Here is a 25203-nt window from a genome sequence, read left to right on the forward strand (position 1 = left end):
CGCTTTGCTATAGTTTGGATAAGTGTTTCCAAAGGCCATGGTTGAAAGCCTGGTCACCAGCCTGTGGGAGGTGGGACACCTTTAGGAGGTGGGGCCTAGGGGGAGGAAGTTAGGTCTTGGGGATGTGTCCTTGAAGGGGATACTGTCTCTTTGCTCACCAGCTGCCATGAGGTGAGCAGCTTTGCTCCACTCTCTACTCTCCTCCATGATGTTCTGCCCAACCACAGGCCAGAAGGCAACAGAACCAAGCAACCATGAAACCATGAGCCAAAATAAACCCTTCCTCTTTGTAAGTTGTTTATCTCAGGTGTTTTGTCACAGTAATGGAAAGCTGACTAGCATACCCTGAAAACCTCCAGGAATGGCTCAGGGCTTCCTGGCTGAATGCTACAGAGGTATGCTTTCCTTTTCTATATGCTTTAGTAACTGACAACAGAAGGAGAACTTAGAGATTCTGAGCTCCTGGGCACCCTGGATACTAAAAGCTCCCACAAAGCACCAGCTAACAGTCAGGTAAGTTTCTGACCCTTGTCAAGTTCCAGCACCCAGAATGTTTGTGCAGATACCCATGTCCATCCACGGGAGACAAAGACTCACAGCCCCGACAACTGACTGTGAAAGTGGAAATGACAATTCAAAACAAAATAAGCAACTGAAGACTTAGAAATTATTGACGAAATCACCTTTGCTATTTTCCTTAAGGCACTGAACATATATTTAAAATGACTCTTCTGTTTTTCCAGCAACTTTGGTTGTCTAAAAGCTCTAGAACCCTGAACTTGAGATACAGTCATAGAAAAAAATTAAAACAGCAGAGAAAAGTCCAAGTCAACAAAAGGTGTAATTACCAATACAATAGCCAGCAGTATACAAAATATCAAGGAAATTAACTTTCTTTGTCCCATCTAAGAGCTGTTTTTATGTTTTTAGTAAGAAAATGATTCTTTTTTTCAGAGACCTAGGTCATTGGGCAACATTTCTTCTTCAGCCTCCTGAGGCTCACAGATCTCTTCTAGAACCACCTCTCAGCATCCAACAAACTTTAATTCAAAAGCTCCCTTCAACCCCACCTCTTGGAAACCGGGATCTTTAAGATATAGGAAAAAAAAAAAAAAAAATCTCAATTTTCACCCCAGCCACGGAGCTGCTGTGCTGCTCTTAGGGTGCCCCCTACTGGCCACATGTGGAAGGAGGCGGCAAAGTCAAACTAGACCATCTCCTTCCAAGGGGAAAGACTGGGAGTGACATGGGCCAAGTCGTGTTGCTGTATGGGAGCAGGTATGAATGTGTCACAGCAAATCCCACCACAACGAACAAGTGCCATGCACCAGTAAAAACAATATGAAAAAATTCCAAGAATAAAAATTAGAGGGCTGGGATTGTCGCTCAGTGGTAGAATGCTCGCCTGGCATGCATGAGGCACTGGGTTTGATCCTCAGCACCACATAAATGTAAAATAAAGATATTGTGTCCACCTAATACTAAAAAATAAATATTTTAAAAGAAATTAGAGGTAAACTCTCTCTCTCTCTCTCTCTCTCTCTCTCTCTCTCACACACACACACACACACACACACACACACACACAATAAGGCAAACGTTAACGTTTCTCTGTTTTTTCTCAGCACTTTTGGTCTCTGTTGATGAACCAAAAGGCAGTAATGTCAACGGTTGGGAAGCCCCAAAGTCATGCTCTAAACACCTTTTAAAAGTAAACGGAAAGAATAAAGAACTCCTACAACTCAACAGCAACCAAACAGCATGATTAAGAAATGAGCACAGGACTTGAACAGACATTTCTCTTAAGATCACAGTGGCCAGAAAACATGTGAAAAAAAAATGTTCCACATCACTGGTGAATCAGGGAATTGCAAATCAGAAACAGGCATCTTTCCTCTTAGGAGCATCATAACCAAAACCCAACAAGACAAAACATGAAATAGAAAATACTTCATTATCAAGGATGGGAAGAAATCAGAGCCTCGTGGGTGAGAGTATAAAGGGGTCAGTCCAGGGCTGCAGCAACGTGGAGGGCACTCGCCTCCCACCTGTGGGGCCCTGGGTTCGATCCCCAGCACCACATTAAAAATAAATAAATTGCTGGGGTTGTGACTCAGTGGTAGAGCGCTCACCTAGAACACACGAGGCCTGGGTTTGATCCTCAGCACCATACAAAAATAAAGAAATAAAGTTATTGTGTCCAACTACAACTAAAAATATTTTTTAAAAGGTAAATGAGTAACAAAGTGGTGTAGACATGAGGGAAAGCAGTTCAGTGTCAGTTTCTCCTCCCCCCCAAAATCAATTAGTGTTAGTTACATTTATGTTGCTGTGCCACCAATTTCCAGAACTTCTTCATTTTGCACAAGGGAAACCCTACTCCTGTCAAACGACTCCCCACTTTCCTTCCCTCTGCTCTGGCAACCTGCATCCGACGGTGTGTCTCTGGGAATTTGCTTCAGACAGCTTATCTCACTTAGCGAAATATCCTCGAGGTTCATCCATGGGGGAGCACCTGTCAGAATTCCCTTCCTCTTTGAGACGGAGTGGACCGTACCTGCAGACTGCGTTCTGCACAGCCATTCGCCTGTTGAGGGACACTTGGTTTGCTTCCACGTTTTGGCTCTTGTGAGTAATGCTGAAGGGACACCTCATCGAGACCTTGCTTTCAAGGATTGTGATTTCATGGCCAAATGCCCAGAAGTGGACTGGCTGGATCACCTCCCCTAAGAGTCCACTACCCTCCAACTGCTACACTCCACTTCCCTCTCCCCGTGAGGGGGGAACTGAACTGGAGCCACCTGGCCCGGGAGGTCCATGCCCTGTGGGGCTGCCACACATGAGCATGTTAGTAAGTGTGCCTGCCTTTCTCCTGCTGCTCTATTTCCGGATCGTTTGGGGCAACAACACAAACCTTTAGAGAGGGAGGGAGAAAGTCTCCTGTCCCCACACCTGCATCACTACGACGGGAACAGCCCGTGTTCTGATGGAGAGGGTAAAGGTGACACTACCCATTCAGGTGCCTTCCCATACTCCAGCCGTCTGGGTGGTAGGGGAGCCTGGGAGGAGACACCCCTTTGCTTAAAGCCCACCTGGTCCGAATTTCAAAGTCCCTTGAACAAACATGGAGGGGGATGTGAAGGAGCAGGCAGAAAAGCCACTTCCATAGTGACGGGTCAGACCCTGTGCCTATTTCTCCACTGAGTTACTCTGTCATTTTCCCAAATGTGCATCCTAAAAGGAGGCCCCATTGTGCCTTTCAAGATAGAGAAACCGACCATTTTCTGTCTACAATAATATCACAGCAGGACACATACATAGAAAATGGCTTTTTATTTTATTTTGATAAGAAGGAAAAGACCCCAGCATAGCTTCAATCAAAGCTAACGATTTTCCTGGCAGTTCATTGGGTAGTTTTATTAAAGCAGATCTGCTTAAACTAAGAGGGAAAAAAAGGTCTCAATGACCCTTGAAATTAAGGCAAAGGTGCTGGTAAGAAAAGTCACCAGCGAGTGTCGCCCTCCCGCCCTCCAATAGCCCAGGGCAGGGAAGGGCAGCCGGCCCCCGCCAGGGAGCGCTGGTGGCCCTGCGCTGGTGGTCGGTCTGAACAGCCCCGCGGCCAGCTGCTCAGGTTCTGTGCAGAGCCCCAGGGCTCCAGGCGCAGTGCGTTGAGGTAGCTGTCTTTGCATTTTGCAGACCTTCCTGTGGGTGCTCTTTGACCACGGGGTGAACGTCCCCCGTAGGAAACTTCTGGTTTCGCTGCCCTGCTAGGAATGCCCTCCCTGTGCCCCCAGTCTGCATTCTGCCCCCGACTCTAAGGCTTCAAATCCAGGGGGCTTGTTTTCTTCATCCACGGGCTGCTTAGGTTTCAACTGGCCGCTGAGTGTCAAGAAGGAGTACCTCAGGCCACCTGCCATGCTGGAGGAGAAACAGTGAGAATAAAAAGCTGGGAAATCCATGGTGCTGCACCAGCGGTCGCTGACACTCTTATAAATAGAGTGAGCTTAATTTGGAGGACTTTACTCAGATCTGGGGGGCGAGAGGCTTCCTTGAGTTTGGGCATTCCTTGATGAGAATTTCTCCTCTTATTTACAAATCTTTGGTAGCAGGGAGTGGAGGGTCAGGGGTCTGATCTGACAGAGAACATCAGAAACAAAATAAATGTGTTTTTTTTTTTAAATAAATAAACTACATTCCCCTGCGTTCCATTATCCTAAGCCAACAGCACCTGTGCCTGGCCCAAAATACCTTTCAAAAGGCAGCTAGTAAATTCTCACAGCATCTTTTGAAGTACAACACTTTGAAGGCACAAGTTCATGAAGCCACTGGGCAGGAGGAAGACAGGTAACTTAGGGGACGTCTCTTTGAGGAAGATACGTGAATCAGATTCAGATCCTGGCCAGGTGAATTTTTTGTGACATATGTCCCCGTGAATCCACACAAGGGATTAACTCATAAAAATAGAGGAACTGGGGCTATAGCTCAGTGGTAGAGCATTTGTCTGCCGTGAAGAAGGTTCTGGGTCTGATCATTAGGGGAGAGAGAGGGAGAAAGAGAGAGAGAAAGAGAGAGAGAAGAAGAAGAAGGAGGAGGACGACGAGGACGAGGAGGAGGAGGAAGAGAAACTGAATGATTCAAGTAAAACTAGTCTAGAAACTGTAATGTTGTATACTTGCTGGCTTAAAATGTAACATCTCTCTTGGATCTTTTGCTTATTACATATCAATCTTTAAAAATGTGATTTTATTGAAATAAGTTCATTTAAAAATATCACTCACCAAATATTTAACCCGATGAAGTTTAATAGGGAGAAAATGTAGTCTCCACCAACTAACATTCCAATGTAGGCGACAGACACGTTCTGCAAGAGGATAGAGAATCTGTCATTCCAAGCGAAGGATGGGGTGGGGGGGATACATAAAACAGGAAAAATCTGAAGCTAGGCAGTCTACTTTTCATAGTTTTGAAGAGAGTAATTTTTCATGAATATCCAATAAATGAATTAAAAAGCATCACAGGTGGTTTTATAAAGAAGTAGAGCACCTGCCTGGCACGCTTGAGGCACTGGGTTCGATTCTCAGCACCACATAAAAATAAAACAAAATAAAGGTATTGTGTCCACCTACAACTAAAAAAATACAAAAAAAGAAAGGAAGTAAAATATGATGTAATAACAGAAAACTGCATTATTCTCTGCCCCTGTCTGAAGAGTTGAATTGTAATCAGCTTGCCAGATCCCATCTTTTGAGTGATGAATTTTAGTCATATTGAACCTAAAATTGAACAGAGTAGAGGCATCTAATAAATTCCAAGCAGCACTCTGTCCACTGTATGTAGGAGGCCTTGGGCAGCTGACAGTCAGGTCTACTGCCCCTCACTCCAGGAAGTCAAATGAATAGAAAACCAAGAACCTGCAGAAGAGAATTCAGAAACTGCAGCCCTGTTCATTCCTGTGTGTGTTCAAATGCGCATGCACACACACACACACACACACACACACACACACACACACGGGCTGATCCACAACTACAACTGAGCACAGACCTGGCTGAACACCGTCCTTCCCAGGGTCCCCTTCTTAGTCGCCAGTTCTTCCAGAAAACTACACTGTAGCTCACTTACAATTCATAGCTTGTTTTCCTTTCTGAATTAGCAAGTCCTCCCTCTGTTGGATGCATTAGGGGATTGGAGAGAGTGAGGCAGGGTCACCCAGACCCAGATGCAAATGGCACAAGAAGCCCTTCTCACTAGCCCTCAAAACCAAGCTCAGCTTCCATGTATGGTTTGGGCTTAGCCCCGCTCCCCACCCCCACCCCACCCCCCGCAGCTGTTCACTGCAAGGCCCCTCCACTCACCTTGATGGCACCAACCACCGCCGTGGTCAGGGCTGAGTTGTAATAGCTGCACAGAACCGTGGAGTACATCAGGAGGAACCTGGGTCAAAGAAAGCAACAGCTGAGTTTGTGCCTGCGCGTGCTGGGGGCCACAGCAGGCCAGGCAGAGAAGGGAAGGACAAGTACCAAGGTCGTACGACCCACGCCCTAAGACACCTCCACCAAAGACATCCGTATCCCAGGAAAATGGCCCAGCTGAACTGCAGCCACACTCCTAACCTGTGTTGTTCTCATGTTCTCCACGCATTTTCCAATAGTCTTTCCACAACATGGAAAGGAGATTTTTTAAAACCACCTGAATCTTTCACTTAGCGGCTACATTACCCCAGTGGTGTGGACCCTCCGGTGGACTCAGAATCACCTGCTGCACTTTGCACACACACCATGATGCCCAGCAGAGGCTTCCATTCCACTGGCCTGAGGTGGAGCCCCAGCCACAGGTGATAGGAAAGTTCCGCAGGTGACTCATGTGTGCAGCCACACTGAGGATGTGGGTGTTAGAAGAGAAAACCAGCTGGAGAGTGCTGGCTTTAGACAAAGAAAATTGGAATTAATAGATTCCACTTGCCATGGTATTCCTGTATCCTCTTACCAAAGTTAATTCAAGCACTTACCACTGCCAGTTAGTACTGGCACTTACTTGTCAGTAAAATGACTGCAGAATTGTGACTAAGTGCCAGACAGGAAAACATATATACACAGCGAAAAAAAAAAAGGCCGAATCCAGCCAGAGGTAAAGAAGTGAGTTGATTCCTATCAAGTACTGAAGGAAATTAGCCAGGACCTAAGTGGGGTGCAAAATTCCGCTCACCCACATCACATGGTTAAATGTTGAAGGGATTGATATCGAAACTAGCTGAGTGGCCAGGTGTGGTAGCGCATGCCTGTAATCCCAGTGGCTCGGGAGGCTGAGACAGAAGAACTGTGAGTTCAAAGCCAGCCTCAGCAACTTTGAGGCACTAAGCAACTCAGTGAGACCCTGTCTCTAAAACAATACAAAATAGGGCTGGGGATGTGGCTCAGTGGTCGAGTGCCTCTGAGTTCAATACTCGTTACCCAAAAAAGAAAACTGGCCAAGTGAAATTTGAAATGTACATGGAATGCATAAGATGCGTGGGGTTGTAAAGATAAACCCCAGGTGGAAGGTAGGAGCTTGGGTCCCCTGCTAACAGAGCAAAGTGAATTTGATTCCAAGAAAGCGCTGATGCACCTGGGGCGGGGAAGCTCTTCCTGCCAGTCTTAAGTGCCGGGCTCAGCCTGCTGCTTGTTACCAACAGAATCAGCGTCACAGACCTTCAACGCTGGAACCCCGCTTGACCTGAGTGTGTTTTCTACTAGGAATGGTAGAGGGAAAAATCTTAGAGCTAAAGCCCATCAAAATCTACAGGAGGAATAAACCACAAACCTGAAGTCTGTGACCTTCAGAGGAACGTGTACGCTGGTTATGAGGTAATGAGAACAAGTGGGCAAGTTCGAGACCCCTGTGGTTTTAACTTGAAATGTGTAACTGATACGAGACTTGCAGTTTTAATTTGAAAGGAATAAGAGTCTGATAAACCTGTACACAGCATTCAAATGTTAGCTTTGAAAGCTGACAGACAGACTGGGGACGTAGCTCGTTGGGAAGAGCGCTGCTTGCCCGGCACACCCAGTCCCTGGGTTCTGTCCCCAGCAGGACAACGATGAAAAACTGATTGGCCACATTTCCAAGTTTGCTTTATTAGATTTCAAAGAGCTGCCTAAGTGCTTAAAGAAACCTATTAGCTCTGACAGCCAGCCTCAGGGGTTGGGGTAGTCGGGAAAAACCCAGCAGATCACAATTGTAAATGCAGTTTAAAACATTTAAAATGGTTGGGGGTTCACTAAGTTGTGAATGGAACGAATTCACAGTAGAATGTCTAGAAGATGTAAGTCAGTTAAACTTGAGTTAATAAGCCACGAATCAAATAATGGAAGCTGATGTCTTTACCGTTATAGAAAAATCACTAACTTTAGGAGCAGTGTATTTAGACGATAAACTGGGAAGATTCAGAAAAACCTGTGTTTTAGACTTGTTACAATTTAATGAATTCAACATTAGTTTAGAGAACTGCAATAATCCTGCTCAAGCCTAAAATGAAAAGATTTAAGAAGTCAACGAGGCACCACCGAGTGCAGATGCACCTTGGCCTTGAAGAAGCTAATCCACAGTGTCAGCCCTGGAGGGACTGGAGTCCAGAAAAATAAGACATGTCCAGTCCAGAGAGGACAGGGCCGGCGGCTTCCTGCAGCCTTCTGAAACCTGAGCACAGCCTTCAACCAAGGAAAACCATGAATGCCCTTGTTTTTATCTTGGCTTTAAAATCCCAATTCTCAAGTTCTAATCATGCAACACAGGAGACCAACTGCACCTTAATGAAAGCAACCTGGCATGCAATCAGAACCTGTGGATGGGATCTAAGACCCCAGTACCCATCTACCAGGAGTGTGGGTGGCTAGAGGAAGGGGATCCCTCTCTGACAGCTGTCTTAGTGACAGAAGACTTCCAGTCACACAGGCTGCATTTCACACTATGGCCACTAGATGTCCCCAGAGAGAGGGCCTATACACCACCAGGATCAAAGTAGAACACAGAAATTATTTTTAAAGACACGGTCTATTTCTATGTGCAAGTAAGTACCTGCACTGCACGTTGGATAAGACCAAAGCTTCGAACTAAAAGAGCCTCTTTTAACTCCACACAAAAGAAACCACACCACTTGTAACATCAAAAACATCAACCTCCATGTCAGCAGTTTTGATTTTTAGATTAACAAAATACAAAGATATTTTAAAACACTGCTGAATTCTAATTTTTTTCCACTTTAAAACATAATATTATCTGTGTACATTTGAAGAATAATGGCACATTGTTATGCACAGTTTTTCTGGTAATAACTACCAGCTGAGTGTTGTGGCTTATGGGGCCCCCAGGAGTAGGGTGCCCAGGTGGAAACCCAAAGGCTTCTTTCTGCTTCTAAAAGTGACCTAAGAAATAACTGATTTACCCGAGGTGAATCTGGCCCAACCACGCCAGTCACCAACAACTCACATGACCTCGCTTACTGTTACTGGTTACCTTTCATGCACCAGCACACACAGAAATTCCACTCAAGTGTTCAGATAATAAAAGATCACTTCTGCATGCCTCCTACCAACCTTGGATGAAAACACCTGTGTTTTCATCCAAGGTTTCGGGTGCAGAGCTCCCTCCCCAGCATCAGCCACGGGCACTAGACTCTATCCTCCCAGGGCAGGCCATCTACTCTAATCTCCCCGACACTTTCCTGTCCTGGAGATGGCCACCAAGGCCCTGCCCCATGTCCAGGGGGAAGGCGGGTTGCACAGAGGCCAAAGGAGCCTGAACCTTGCTGGGTTTCCTAGCTGCCCCATCAGCATTGGATTCTGTCCTCTGCCCAGGCCCATTTCTACAGGGTTACCGTTGTCCACAAATGAAGTCACTGTAAGAATCCAAAAGGACAGGACTCACAGGGCTTCTGCCCACCGGAGCTCATGGAGGCTCACAGAAGGAGACCAAGAACAGACTCGCCCACCTGGCCATACCCCAGCTGCACAGCGACGGGTAGGAGATCCTGCACTGGGGGCCCTTCCAGACCTCACCAGTGTGTCCATCTAGTCTGTCCAGTTGTTTATTTGCATCCTTTAAAATAAGCTGGTCAGTACGCAGAGTTTCCCTGAATTCTGGGAGACATTCTAGTAAATTCCTCAAACTCAAGGAGGGGGTGGTGAGAACCCCAATTTTAGCCAGTTGGAAGGCCTGGGCTTGCTGCCAGTTCAGAAATGGGAGAGATCCTGGGGACGGAGCCTTCAACTTGTCAGAATTTAAGTTAATCAGGGGACACCGGCTGAGGTCCACTGCAGACTCGATGGCTTACTTGCTGGTGAGGAGACACTCCCACACCCTAAGAGACCACAGACCTGTGTTGTGAGGGGACAGTGGGAGAAGCTCAGTGTGAATCTGTTTTTTTCCACCCAGGACCCAGGCACATTTTCTGCTTTAATTCTAGATTTCAAAGAATTTCAAGTTATCCCAGCTTCCTCGTCTCTGGGAAGAGCTGCATCCAACTCAGGACCTTGTCACATGCCAGATGCACACGGTCATGGGGTACAATGAAGCATCTTTCTGAAGCTCAAATCTTCCACTACATCTTCCCAGTTATGAGATGGAAACATTCACACCCAGACGGGTTTCCGTTAGCCCCCTGACCGGGAAACCAGCAGGATCCAACTTTCTCCTGTTCCTACATCTTCAGAAGAATGAGTTGAAAATACAGAAATAGGGCGTTTTGGGGGCTGTGAATAGGCAAAATTTGATACTTTGGGGTTTCAATTAAGGAATCCATTACTGCTTCAATAGAATCAAAGGGCCTGCCTCTGGGGCAGAAACCAATTAGGATAATCCTCTTGGGGCCCAGGGGACAGTGCCAGCCACTGGAAGAAACGAACTGGAAGCTGTAATTTCTCAGCAAGATTCAAAAGACCTGCGGAGCTAGCTTCTCAAACATCTAGTCTGTCGACCTAAATCCCATTCTGTATTTTACCTTAGCACTAAACCATCTTGCTTCTTATAATCCAGTTCACTTTCCTGAAGTAGTTTCACGCCAGGTAACTCCATATGCTATTCTTACAAACCCCTGGTGGCACAGAGTGCTGTTTCTAATACTGAGTCCTCTGCCTGATCACAGAGTGCTGTTTCCTAATACCGAGTCCTCTGCCTGATCACACAGAGTGCTGTTTCCTAATACTGAGTCCTCTGCCTGATCCCAGAGTGCTGTTTCCTAATACCGAGTCCTCTGCCTGATCACACAGAGTGCTGTTTCCTAATACTGAGTCCTCTGCCTGATCACATAGAGTGCTGTTTCCTAATACTGAGTCCCTTGCCACAAATCGAAAGGAAATCAAACATCCATCCTTCTACCATTTTAGCAACTTCTTAGCATACTTTTTTAAAGAGTGTAATAATTTCTTAATTATATTTTCAGCTGAGAACAGAGGTTTGGTTATTTAGGAAGGCAAGTTTGACATGCAAACTTCAAAGCATTGAGATGAACCCAGTCGTTGAGCCCGGATCTCAGGGAGTCCCTCGCTGGACATGCCTGTGACTAGCCCTGAGATGCCTGCTGAGCATCCATCAGGAAAGAAAGGACTGCCCATGCCCAGGGCCAGTCCCCAAACACAAGGATGTGGTCAAAGCTTGCAATGGCTTCCAGGGCTTTGCAAATGCAGATACTTCAGCCCACGGGGTGTCCTTTGAGAATCCACCAGGCCAGAATCAAAACTTCCTTCCACAGCACTTCCAGAGTTAAAAGGTAACCATGAGAGGTAAAGTGTACATAAAAGAAGAAAAACGTTTGAAACCATGGGCGGTATATAGGGAGAGCCAAACCTGCCCGGCTGAAGAGGACACCAGGCTCAACAGGCTGCCTCCAAGAACAGATCATCTAGCTCAGGAGGCTGAGGCAGGAGGGTCGCAGGCTCAAAGCCAGCTTTAGCAACTTAGTGAGGCCCTAAGCAACTCAGCAAGACCCTCTCTCTAAATAAAATACACAAAGGGCTGGGGATGTGTCTCAGTAGTTAAGCACCCTGGGCTCAATCCCAGTACAAAAAAAAAAAACACAAAAAAACAGCATTTCCTATTGCACATGTTCTCTGTGTTTAGCATGTTCTCTTTACTATTAAATTACTCAATTCATATAACTTCATTTCTGTAAATCGTTACTTTAGCTCATTGTTCCCATCTTAAAGATAAGACAACTGAGGCTTGGAAAGGTTATACACCTTGCCCAAGAGCCCACAGCTCACAATGAGTGGTAAAGCTAGAGTGCAAGCTCAGTCATCTGAGTCCACAATTCAGGTCCTCAAATGCTAGGATGGCACCAGGATTTGAGTGTCCCCTTAAGACCCACTTCAAAAACTGGCATCTCCTTAGTTTTTATCCTTAGAATTGGGAGGAAGCTAAATTGTTGATGATTTTATCATGTTCCCTGACTTATTCACCATCCCTTGACCTTGGTGACATTCATGGATAATGACGACTGCTCATAAGTTGACCAGAGTCTACTTGTTTTCCAAGAAGCCCTTTAGTAGACGGGGAGGAAAGGCATGGTCTCGGGCACAGACAGAGTCTAGCCCCTGAGGGACAAGCCCTTGATTGACAGCTCATAGCAGGGGCTGCCACCACATTACCACTGAGGTGGCTGGCTTCAGAGGGTTTACCTCTTGACTGCTTTCATGCCATGTGTTAGGGTTTGGATATGAGGTGTCCCCCAAAGCTCCCGAGTTAAGGCAGGATTTTCAGAGGTGAGATGATTGGACTGTGAGAGCTGGAACCTAATCAGCCCTCCAGTCTGATTGGACTGAGTGGTCACTGTAGGCAGGTGAGGTGTGGCTGGAGGAGGTGGGTCACAGGGGCATGGCCTGGAGGGTCAGCTTCACCCCAGCCCCTGCTTCCTCGCTGCCATGAACGGAGCAGAGGTCCTCCTCCGCCACCTTCCGCCATGATGTTCTACTTCACCTTGGTCCTGAGCAGTGCACCCACCATGGACTGAACCTCTGAGACCAAAATACATTTCTCCTCCTCTAAGCTGTCCTTGTTGGGTATTTGGTCCCAGCACGAAAAGCTGATTGACATGCTGTGACTGGATGGTAAAGGGCCAGGCAGACCACAAAAGCAGATTCTTATCAAGTTTATGATGAGATGAGAAAGACTGAGTCCTCAGCAGGGGAAAGAAGCTGGGCTGAGTTTATGTGTATGACTTGGGTTTTTGGGTTCGTCTGTTTTTGTTTTGTTTTTTTCATCAAAGAGGAAAAACACAGAGGGAGATGGCTTGACAAAGGGTGACTCACAATGTGGCTTTTTTTTTCCTCCCTACGTTAAATGTTCTTCATCAACAACAGGAAAAAATCCACAAATATTTAATTCAACTGATGCTTCCAGCAATGGCTAAGTACCTAAGGACCTTCCCACTACTGAAAATCAATGTCTGGAGAGTACACGTTCTTCAAGATATTGTCGGTCTTGAAAGAGTCACCTCATTATAAAGCAGGCAGTAGGAACAAGGGGGGGACCTTAAGGTGGGGACCATGGTGGAATAGCTCCATCTGGAACCTGATACCAGGTCCAAACCCAGGGGGGAAGGGCCACAGAGCCAGGCCCTCAACATGCTCAGGCAAGTCCAAGGCAACCCCTGGCTACAAGAAGAAGGAAAATCAACTTGTCCCTGTAGAAAAGTTTCTAAAGTTCCCAATTTCAGAACGCAGGGCTGATTAAGATAAAGCAATATGCTCACAATTGCAGGTCACCAAACACAGGAAAGCAAACAACAATGACAGTTACCTAAGAGGAAAACTCATACTGAGTTTCTCAAGAACTGAAGGTATTTATTCTGTGAAGCCAGTATCGCACTCATACAAAACCAGACAAGGTCACATCAAGGAAAGAAAAACTATAGACCAATATCCCTGAGGGACTTAGATGCAAAAATTCTTAATAATATGTTAGCAAATTGAGTTCAACAACATATTAAAATCATATACCACGGCTCAGTTTTATTCCATAGAATGCAAGGAGGGTTTGATATACACAAATCAATAAATATAACTCATCACATTAACAGAATTCAGGACAAGAATCACTTAGTAATCTCAACAGTTGCAGAAAAGGCCTTTGACAAAATTTGAAACCCATTCATAATAGAAACACTGAAGAAACTAGGGATAAAAGGAACCTCGCATAACATCATAAAGACGACATACAGAAAACCCACAGCAAACCTCCTAGCAAATGGGAGAAAACTGAACACATTTCCTCTAAAATCAGGTCAAGACAAGGATGTCCCCCGTTACCACTCCTATTTAACATAGTCCTAGAAATTCTAGCCCCAGCAGTTAGGCAAGACAAGGGAATAAAAGAGATTTAAAAAGGGAAAGTATACCTAGAAGACCCAAAGAACTACACCAAAAGACTGCTAGAAATTACAAACAATTTTGGCAAAGTAGCAGGTTACAAAATCAACATACAAAAATCAATAGCTTTCCTAAACACCAGCAATGAATCTACTGAGAAAGAAACCAGGAAAACAATTCCATTTACAATAGTCTCAAAAAAAAAAAAAAAACAAAACAAAACAACAACCAAACAAACAAACAAACAAACAAAAAAACCTAGGAGTAAATCTAACCAAGGAGGTGAAAGACCTCTACAATGAAAACTATAAAACACAGAAAAAAGAAATTGAAGAAGACACAAGAAGATGGAAAGCCATCCCGTGTTTGTGGATAGGCAGAATTAATATTATTAACATGGCTGTATCACCACAGGCAATCTGCAAATTCAATATAATTCCCATCAAAATACCAATGACATTCTTCACAGAACTATGAAAAAAATAGTCCTAAATCTCATTTGGAAGAATAAAAGACCCAGAATAGCCAAAACCATTCTAAACCAAAAAGCAATGCTGAAGGCATCACAATCCCTGACTGGAAATTATACTACAGAGCTACGGTAACAAAGACTACATGGTACTGACCTAAAAACAGACAGAGAATAATGGTGCAGAATAGAAGTTAAGAGATAAACCCAGACACCTACATTCATCTGATCCTTGACAAAGGTGGCAAATACATACACTGGAGAACAGACAGCCTTTCTAACAAATGGCACTGGGAAAACTGGTTACCCCATGGAGATGAATGAAACTAGACCATTATTTCTCACCCTACAGAAAAGTCAGCTCAAAATGAATCAAAGACCTAGAAATTAGATCAGAAACTATGCAACTCCTAGAATAAAATATAGGATCAACATTCCAACATATAGGCACAGGCGACAAATTTCTTACTAGGACCCCAAAAACTCAGGAAATAATGCCAAGTTAATAAGTGGGATGGCATCAAATTAAAAAGCTTCTGTACAGCAAAGGAAACATTAAAAATTGTGAAGAGAGAACCTACAGAATGGGAGAAAATCTTTGCTAGCTACTCTTCTGACAGAAGATTAATATCTAGAATATATAAAGAAAATTTACACCAAAAAATCAAATAAATGGGCAAATTTAATAGTCACCTATCAAAATAAGAAATACAAATGGCCAACAAATATATGAAAAAGTGTTCAACATCATTAGCAATCAGGGAAATGCAAATCTAAAAACTGCACTGAGATTTCATCTCACACCAGTCAGAATAGCAGTCATCAAAAATATAAATAATAAGAAATGTTGGAGAGTATATAAAGAAAGAGAAACACTTTTATACTGTTGGTGAGACTATAAATTAGTACAACCACTATGGAAATTGGTATAGAGGTTACTCAAAAGGTTAGGAATGGAACCACCATATGAGCCAGCTATACCACTCCTCAGTATGTATCCTGAAGAATTAAAGTCAGCATACATAGAGAGACATGCATAACCATGTTCAAAGCACCACAATTCACAATAGCCGAACTATGGATCCAGATTAGGTGTCCATCAGTAGATGAATGGTATACATACACAAAGGAGTTTTATTCAACCATAAAGAAAAATAAAATTATGTTATTTGCAGGAACATGGGTAGGACTAGAGACCATTATATTAAGCAAAATAAGTCAAACTCAGAAGGTTAAAGGTCATGTTTTCTCTCATATGCAGAAGCTAAAGAGGAAAAAAAAGAAAGATGGGGAGTGGGCCTCATGATAATCAAAGAGGAAAGAGACCAAGGGGCAGGAGGTGGCAAGGGAGGGGGAAATGCTAGGGAATGATAATGGCCAAATTATATTGTTATATTGTGTTGTGTGTGCATAAACAGTTAAGTAAGAACAAATCCCATCAGTATGTACAACTATAATGCAATAATTAAAAAATGGGGAGGAGAAGACCCAACCCAGAACTCCAGATATTGGAATCATTGAACACAGAATATAAAATAATTATGTGTATAACATTTCAAGAAATAAAAGATATAATCACAAAGAGCACTAGTGAATGTTATGAATGCATAGATAAGAAAAAAATCTGTGACACTTTGTATAAATAGAATATAAAATACTTAAAAACTTCAATAACAGGATAAATATTAAATTAGACACAGTTAAAGAGAGAATTAATGGATGGAAGATACACATGAACGATTCTCATACAACTATACTAGAGGTAATTACAGTCAAGTTTGAGAATTAAAATGCTGATCAAAGAAATCATGCATTGTCTTAGTCCGTTTACACATAATGAAAAGGGGCATATTCGTCTTTTTCCATAGGAAAAAAATCTTTTGATGAGTAATCCCTGAGACAGTAATTGAAAGACCCTTTCAATATGGGTTAAGACTTGGATTCCTGTGTACTAGTGGGGCCCAGCTTACTTCTCTCGAGAGGAAAACTGCAGTGCTAGAGAGGGAAAGAAGGCGTACAGCTGATGTTTCCTGTTTATGCTTTTTCACTATTTGAATCATTTACTAATAATTTACTACATCATGCAAAGGAATTTTCCAAGTTTTTAGAAGATCAAAAAGGGCACAAGAGCTCTCAACAGATAAAGACATTTCAATAACAAAACCCTAATTATTGAAAGACCCTGCAGCCTGGACATCTCTCCTCAGAAACTTCCCTGAATCCTGCAGGTACGGCACCAGGGGAAAAGGTTGTCATTGCTATATATTCATGTGAGGAATGAATCTTGGGAAACTAAGGTCATGGTGACAAAGACAAAAACCTGGCACTGAACTCGAGATGTCAGCTGACTTTTTTTTCAGATGAACTTTCGAAAATCAATAGGCAGTGTCATATTTTGGAGTAGAATGTGATATCAGCATCACTTTCAAAGTCAAAACATTTTCGTGCTTCAGACCTTTTGGACTGAGCTCTCAATGTTCTGTCTCAAGGTCAATCCCTTTGCTGCAGGATCCCTCCTATCCCTAGGGGCATTGGTTCCAAGACTCCCATGGACACCAATATCCACAGATGCTAAGTCCCTTATGGAAAATGGTGCAACTTTGTTATAAAACCTGTGCCCATCCTCCTGTACTTTAAAATATCTCTAGGTCACTAATAATGCCTAAGACAATGCAAACTCAATGTGAATATTTATTAAACTGAATTGCCTAGAAAATAATGACAAAAATTAAAAGTTGGTCAGGCTCAGTATAGACTCAGTTCTTTCCGAGTATTTTCTATGCACTTTTCGTTGAATCTGCAAATGCAAAGCCTGTGGAAATGGGGAGCAGAATGGACTTTCTAGAGAAATGTAGATAAACCTGGACAAAGGGACTTGGACAGATCAGGAGAGATGATATTTGACTTGTCAAGAGACCACTGACCAATGCTTCTTCTTATCTATGGTTTCTTACCCCAAAAAACAGGAAAGAAGAAATTGAGTGACAAACAGGACATTCTTCCACTGGTTGAACTCAGTAGCCTATTATTAAAAAGAAAAGAAACAAGTGATTAGATTAATGACATTGCAGTTCAAATCTGTTGCTTTGCCCAGTCTGTGAGTCTGGGTACAAAAACCATCTTTCCAAAAACAAAATCCAATTTTAAAAGTCCTAGGTCACACAAGTTATGTGACAGTGGACAAATTTACTTCCTTCCCAGAATCTCAGATTCGTTGTAAAAAATAGGAAATTGGAGGGAAAAAACCTTCCTGCACAGGCTGATGTGAAGATGAAGTGAAGTTGAACTTCGCAGGTGACAAGCTCAAAAAAATCAGTAACATTGGCAAGGAAAGTTCAAGTTCACAGACTGTTTTCAAGAATTTACATCATAGACAAATGAGCTAGTATTTGCTACTCACATAGCAATCAAATAATTGGGGGTGAAGAAGATGGTAGACAAGTTTAAACAAACCCTCTAGAAATGACAGGTAACTATAAAAAGGAGTATTTTATTAATGATTTTTCTCTTGCCTGCATCCAAAACTGAATTGTCTCTTCCTTCTCCTCCTCCTCCTCCTCCTCCTCCTTCTTTTTGGTAGCAGGGATTAAACCCAGGAGCACTTAACCACTGAGCCACATTCCCCAGCCCCTTTCACTTTTTATTTTGAGGCAGGGTCTTGCTAAGTTGCTCAGGACCTCCCAAATTTGCTGAGGCTGGCTTTGAACTTGTGATCCTCCTGCATCAGCCTCCCAAGTCACTGAGATGTGCCGCTGTATCCCGCTCAAAACTGATTTTAAGGCAACTCAAGACCACTTAAGCAATGTGCTCAATAACACGCTTATATCAAAGTTCTGTACACTTTCTACTGAGCAATACTTTGCTAGCCAAGTTTTAGCAACTGAATCATTTGAAACTATTTAAATTGGTTTTCAAATTGTTATTCAAATTTTAAACAATTAAAAGGGAATTCTCTCCTCCAATTCATACAACCTTGTCCCACTTTGCTGACATTGACTCACTAGTAATACTCTGCCCTGTCTCCTAACAAAAAGATACACAAAAACTCAGAAAGTCAAGGGTCATATGTGGAAGCTAGGTAGGAAAAGGGTAGGGGTGGGGTGGGAAGAAGGGAGACCAGCAGAATGGAGGAAGGGAACCAAAGGAAGGAGGGAACAAAGGAGAGAGAAAATACTGGGGAGAGAATTAGCCAAGTTAAATTGTTATACTGTGTGCCTGTAGGAATATGTAACAAGGAATCTCGTTCAATTATAATGCACCATAAAGACGTTTTAATAAAAACAAAAAGAAAAGATAGACATTAAACGTTGATAATTGTTGAAACAGGGGATGGGCACATGGGGTTTGTTTATTATTCTCTATGCATCTGTATGTGCTTCAAAGTTTCCATCATTAAAAAAAAAAAACTTTTTCATGCATACTTTGGGAGCCTGGGTGTAGCTCAGTGGTAAAGTACGTGCTTAGCATGGGTGAAGCGCTGGGTACATTGACTCTTCACCCAATTTAGTTTTTACAAATTTTAGCTTTGTTTCTTTTTTTTAATATTTTTATTAGTTGCTGATGGACCTTTATTTACTTATTTATATGTGATGCTGAGAATCAAACCCAACGCCTCATACTTGCTAAGCAAGTGCTCCACCACTGAGCCCCAGTATTGCTTTTTTAGTTATAACAAGGCTGACTGGGCATGGAGGCACACGCCTTTAATTCCAGCTACTTGGGAGGCTAAGGCAGGAGGATAATAAATTCAAGGCCAGCCTGGGCAACTTAACAAGATCCTGTCTCAAAAGAAAATAAAAATAAGGGGCTGGGGATGCGGCTCACTGGTAGGGTGCTTGCCTAGCATGCGTGAGGCCCTGGGGTTTTGGGGTTGTTTTTGTTTGGGTAACAGAGATTAAACCCATGAGCCTTAACCACTGAGCAACATCCCCAGCACTTTTTGAATTTTATTTTGAGTCAGGGTCTTACTAAGTTGTTTTAGTACCTAAGTTGCTGAGGCTGGCTTTGAACTTGTAATCCTCCCGAGCTGCTAGGACTAAAGGTGTGCACCACCAGGCCCGGCTGAGGCCCTGGGTTTGATCTCTGGCATCACAAAAGTAAGTAAATAAAGGACTGGGAAAGTAGGTCCATGGTACAACACGAGTCTAGCACCCATGAAGCCCTGGGTTCAATGCCCAGTACACAAAAATAAAATAATAATAATAATAATGTGTACTAGTGGCATTTTGAGAAATAATACAACATAATAAAACAGGAAATAATGAAAGATGAGTAATAATAAAGTAGTTCTTCCTTTAGACTTACTGCTGCAGTCCAAGTATGTTGGAGTATTTCCTTCACATGTAAAAACTATAATAACGCTTATATCTTATAGAGTGCAAGAGGCCTAACACATTCAAATAGTCTTTGTCTTTTATTTTTCATTAAATTCGAGTCATTAATTAATTTTGAGATGGGGTCTTGCTGTGTTGCCCAGACTAGTCTCCGACTCCTGGGCTCAAATGATCCTCCTGCTTCAGCCTCCCGAGAAGCTGGGACTTCAGGTGTGGGCCTCCGTACCCGGCTAGTCCCTGTCTTAATGTGGTTTGATTTTTGTACTTGGCAATCATGTGAAAGTGAGACTCATTCGGGAGGAACCGTCTTCTTCATCGTGCACTTGGGGGTTTGTTAAATGGGAAAAACAGTCCTATCTTTTCACCCTCATTCATCAACTATAATACACTAGATGTACTTTGGACCTATTGCAGGGATTCATGGCTAAGCAAAGTTCACCCACTGAGGATTTTCCAAGGGCCTGATATGTCAACAAGAGGAGCTGTCATCTCCGACCTCATTGTTCAGAGGTAGAACCGAGATACTGTTAAAAGATCTGCCAAGGATGTAGATCCAGAGTCCTGACTGAATTGCCGGGGTGGTGAGTCACGAGCAAGTTTTGCCACTACCTCTCCCTCTCCCTCTTTCCTGCTCCCAGTTAACCAGGAAAAATGACTCAACCAATTTTTCCTTCCATTAAAAAGAACCTTTGTTCTATCCCATCCTTCAGCTTTCAGTACAGTTAACCAGATGTGGACAAGAAGGCGGAGCTTTCTATTGTAGGCTCCCAGATGCTCACAAATTCACAAGCTTATCCTGCATCTTCTGGCATCTCTTATCAGATATTTTAAAATTAAAATATAGTCACATTTTTTACTTTAACTTTGTATTTGAATTAAAAGTTTAAAAACATTTGACATTTTAGAGAAGCCCCGCCCCGGGGTTTTAGTTGTAGATGGACACAATACCTTTATTTTTATTATTTATTTTTATGTAGTTCTAAGGATAGAGGCAAGCACTCTACCACTGAGCTTCTCTTCTGGTTATAAATGTCTTCCATTTATTTCTCTTATAATTTTTATTAATAGTAAGCTTATAAATTGAACTCTTTGATGCACTTGGAGTTTTAGTCAAAACTAAGCACTAAGGTAGGTGAGGCAAGTTCTGTTTGAAATCTTCAGAGTCTGTCAAAGGGAAGAGGCAAGACAGGGTCAATACATGAACAAATATTACTGGGGTTTTCCAACACAAGAAAGAATAGAAGGAGAATATTCTTCCTGAATGTCAGGATTTAACAAATTTCAGCTTCTCCTTGACTACCATAGGATTTCTTCCCAACCCACCCACCACCAGTTGAATATATCATAAGCCAAAAATGCACTAATACCCTAACCTACTGAAAATCAGAGCTTAGCCTGGCCTACCTGCACTTATACTTAGCCAACAGTTGGGCTATATCGTCTGAGCAAACCCTGATCTGTGTGTGTGTGATCACGGGTGTGGCTGGCTGGCAGCCATGGCATCTGGACAGAGGTTCATACCACACCAGCGCTCGCACAGAAGAACAAAACAAAAAATGAAGTAGGGTTCCTCCTGAATGAGCCTCATTTTACATTATTGCCAAGTACAAAAATCAAACCACGTTTAGACGGGGACTAGTCGAGTACGGAGGCCCACACCTGAAGTCCCAGCTTCTCGGGAGGCTGAAGCAGGAGGATCATTTGAGCCCAGGAGTCGGAGACCAGTCTGGGCAACACAGCAAGACCCCATCTCAAAATTAATTAATGACTCGAATTTAATGAAAAATAAAAGACAAAGGCTATTTGAATATGTTAGGCCTCTTGCACTCTATAAGATAGATGTGAAGGAAAGAAACACAAATGCTTTATCTATCCAAATAGAATAACTGCCATTACATACAGCAAAGAATGGGTTTCTAGGGCCAGAGGGCCTAGATCTATCACCTGCTGTTCTTGGAAGTTTCTTAAACACCAAGCCCTAAATTCCTTGCTATAAAATGGGACTGACAGCAGTACTTTCTCTCCCCAGGGTGGTTCCGGGAATGTCATGAGACAGTTTATGAACAACGCTTTGAAACACACCTGATATGACAGTTCCTCAATAAACATTAACTATCACACGAGAAAATAGGAGAACGGCGCATAATCATTGCAAGTCTGGGGCAGCTTCTGAAAACCCCAGGCTACAAGTTCAGAAGTCAATGATTTGGATGTGGGAATACATGTTCCTACAGAAGCGGTATTATAAGCTATGTTCCCAGGCCGTTTTACCCATAAGGTTCCTAATATTCATTTTGTCACTCATCATATTGTTTCTACGGGAAAATATGCTTTTAGTCCCAAGGAGGTATTCTAGGAGTTTGTCAGAATTTCTAAACTTTTTTTATCTCCCATGCAAAGGATCAAACCCAGGCAAGCCTTTTACCACGGAGCCATATCCCCAACTCAAGTTTGTACATTTTTATTCCTAGAATTAAATATATCTCTGAAACAGCTACAAGAGACCAGAATTCCAGAACAGATAAATTCCAGTGATTCAACAGAAAAACTCATTTCTATAATAATGAAACAGACACACCACTAGGGCCACTTTGTTGAGATTCATAATTTTGCGTAAGGTCACTGACACCGACTTGGTTTAAAATGGACTAATGACAGGTGAAAAATAAATATTGTGTTTTCAGACATCTCGTCCGCTGGAGAGATGCTGGGGGAGGAGCTCGCTCCGTCTTCCAACATGAGCTCACAGTGAGTCCCGGGTTCACACAGTGACCCCACTAATCTGAAACGGAGAGCTCTTTATCAAAATTGATGCCTGTTGGCGGTTTTTGATATAAACACATGGACATGGCTGTTCACCCCTGGGGATTTGGCTACTGGGCCCTTCTGTAGCATCCAGCTTCTGGGGGAAGAACTGTGTGGCTGAAGGAAGAACAACGAGCCGGGCCACCTACCCCAGAAGTCCACAGGGACCTGAAGCCTAAAGTCCTTCAGAGCCTGAAAGGGCTGCAGATACGGTCAACTTCAATGACTGTGCTCAGAGTTACAACAGAAGAACTGTCCTGTCAGAAGCCCTCTGAACCGGCCACCCAGTCCAGCAAAGGGAGGGTTAACGCCTGGCCAGAAGGGAGACAGTGAGCAGAGGCACCCTGATGGGATTTCCCCCCCACCCCTCATTTCCTACCCCTCTCAGTACAGGCAGAATTCATAGAAGCTGCCGGAGCGCGGTGGTACACGCCTGTGGTCCCAGCAGCAGGCGCGGGAGGCTGAGGCACGAGGATCACAGGTTCAGAGCCAGCCTCAGTAGCTCAGCGAGGTCCTGAGCAACTCAGCCAGACCCTGTTTCTAAATGAACTATAAAAAGGCTGGGATGTGGCTCAGTGGTTACACGATCCTGGGTTCAATCCCTCGTACAAAACAAAAAATCATCATAGAAGCTGTGGGGCTTCCAACTTAGAGGAGTCGGGGCGTGTATCCTGGAAGCCGTCATGATGAACCTTAACATGGGGAGTGGTCATTCCCTGGCAGACCTGTCCTCCTCTCCCTCCCACCGGGCCTGATACCTATGACTGGCTGAGTATCCCTCATCTGCAATGCTTGGGACCAGAAGTGCTTCAGATTTCTGATATATTTTTTTTAAATATGTAATGTGTGCAAAAAATGATAAGACATCTTGGAAATGGAACCCAGGTCTGAACATGAAATTCACATGTGTTTTATATACACCGTAATCACATGTAGCCTGAAGGTGATTGTATGCAATATTCTTAGTGTGCTTCCATTTTTACTGTGACCCACCGCAAACAATTCAGGTGTGGAGTTTTCCATTCGTGGTGTGGCAGTTGGCACTCGGGAAGCTTTACATCTGGGAGTAGACAGAAATGTGGAGCCTAATTGACCATCTCATCTGTCTTTCATGAACAAGCATTGGCTCAGTTAAGCAGGGCAAATTCAGAAGGAACAATACCTTTTCAACAGTCAAAGGCAGACCCCGGAATGTTTAGATGTACAAATGGTACGATGTCTGGGGTCTCTTAAAATACTGCAGAAGCGGGAAGAGGTGAGGCTGGGTGGGAACAGATAAAGTCAGCACAGCGAAATGCCAAGAAGCTGGGGACCGAGAGACGACAGTTCATGGAATTATTCTCTCTACTTTGCAAATGTTTCAAAATGTCTATAATAAAAATAACAAAGAAACCCATTTTTAAACTATCAAAATTTCTTTCCCAAGAAAGTAGTTTTCCCAGGGTCCCCACATCAACAAAGAAGGACAGTGGGACTCAGAATCAGATTTTGATTGTTGCTTTCCAAAAACTTGCAAGTCCTGAGTTCCTGTCAACTAGATCCTGCTGCCTCCGTGTATCTAAGGGTGTTAAACACCAGGCACATCAAACACCTTTCTCTTTTTTAATGTGGTGCTGAGGATGGAACCCAGTGCCTACCACTGAGCTACAACCACAGCCCTCAAACAGCTTTTGATTTTCTTTTTGAAATGGAATCTCATTCTGTTGCCCAGGCTGGTCTTGAACTATTCTTCCCACCTCAGCCTCCAGAGTATCTGGGACCAGGGTACATGACACCATGCCCAGCTCCCAGACATAACATTTTATGTACCTTCCCGGTAATCCTATATACATATGGATCTGAGATGTGTGTGTGTGTGTGTGTGTGTGTGATCCTATATACTATATATAAGATATACATGTATGCATTTTATTTCAGTGAGTACCAAATGTTAAATATTGAAATTTTTAAAGATGGCTAAGGAAAGTTGTATTGACCATTTTATCCACTTACCTGCTGAAGGTCTCCGGTAGAGACACTAATAATAAGAGTCGGAATAATCATGAAGCAGGCATTATAGAAAAGCACCCCATATTTCCCTAGTTCCTACAAAAACAAAGAAAACCCCACTGAATTTTAGAATACAAGCATTAAATTTCTTGGAGCTATTTTTTCAACTACAAATCTACACAACGTTAGAACATGTATTCTCACCGACTCTTTACTGGAATATTTTATAACAAATTCCCAACAGAAAATGCTTCATTTCAATTGTATTTTGGTTTCAGAATAAATATTTATTTTACACCAAAAACTACAGACAAAATGGATGAAATGAAAAGGCGGCCAAGTTTCCACCCCCTTGGACATTCTGACTATGTGAGCTTTTCTTTTGTTTTAAAGAAATCTGGAACACAGTAAAGGAGATAAAAACTGTTAACATAAACAACTCCTTAAAACATCTGCCGTCCGCACTGAGGAAGAGCCCTGCGGTATTCACTTCCACAGAGGAGGCCACACCACCTCTCCACCAAACAAGGCTGACCTATTGTGGTTTTTCAAAAGGCAACAAACATGTTTTTGTAAAACCGCCACCAATAAAAGAAACAAATGGCCATACAGATTAAGAAAAAAAAAAAAAAGGCCTGGTAGGGCGAACTCCCCCCTTCTACACAAAGAACCAGGAACAAAGAGCCATATGGCCGGCTCATCCTCCACAGCTTCCTGGAACAGCTGGGGCCTCCACTGCGGCAGGCCCAGGCCAGAGAGCTCCCGGCCA

General features: G+C 43.3%; 1 protein-coding gene across 5 annotated transcripts in view; it reads right to left on the reverse strand.

Annotated features, from left to right (window-relative positions):
• Positions 1-3314: 3314 nt before the first annotated feature.
• Positions 3315-25203, reverse strand: part of Slc35d2 (solute carrier family 35 member D2) — a 50185-nt gene continuing 28296 nt past the window's right edge. For 3 of the 5 annotated variants that reach the window (XM_076836595.2, XM_076836594.2, XM_077105593.1), the window contains exons 8-12: positions 24438-24530; positions 17262-17329; positions 5856-5934; positions 4779-4861; positions 3315-3918 (exon numbers count right to left, since the gene is read on the reverse strand). In XM_076836595.2, coding sequence (XP_076692710.2) covers positions 3768-3918; positions 4779-4861; positions 5856-5934; positions 17262-17329; positions 24438-24530 — 474 coding nt within the window. In that variant the 3' untranslated portion in view covers positions 3315-3767. Of the gene's footprint in view, positions 3919-4778; positions 4862-4882; positions 5666-5855; positions 5935-17261; positions 17330-24437; positions 24531-25203 lie in introns of those variants that run through there. The other 2 variants (XM_076836596.2, XM_076836598.2) reach the window with 2 other exon arrangements.

Source organism: Callospermophilus lateralis, chromosome 17, assembly GCF_048772815.1.
Source record: "Callospermophilus lateralis isolate mCalLat2 chromosome 17, mCalLat2.hap1, whole genome shotgun sequence".
Taxonomy (NCBI): Eukaryota; Metazoa; Chordata; class Mammalia; order Rodentia; family Sciuridae; genus Callospermophilus; species Callospermophilus lateralis.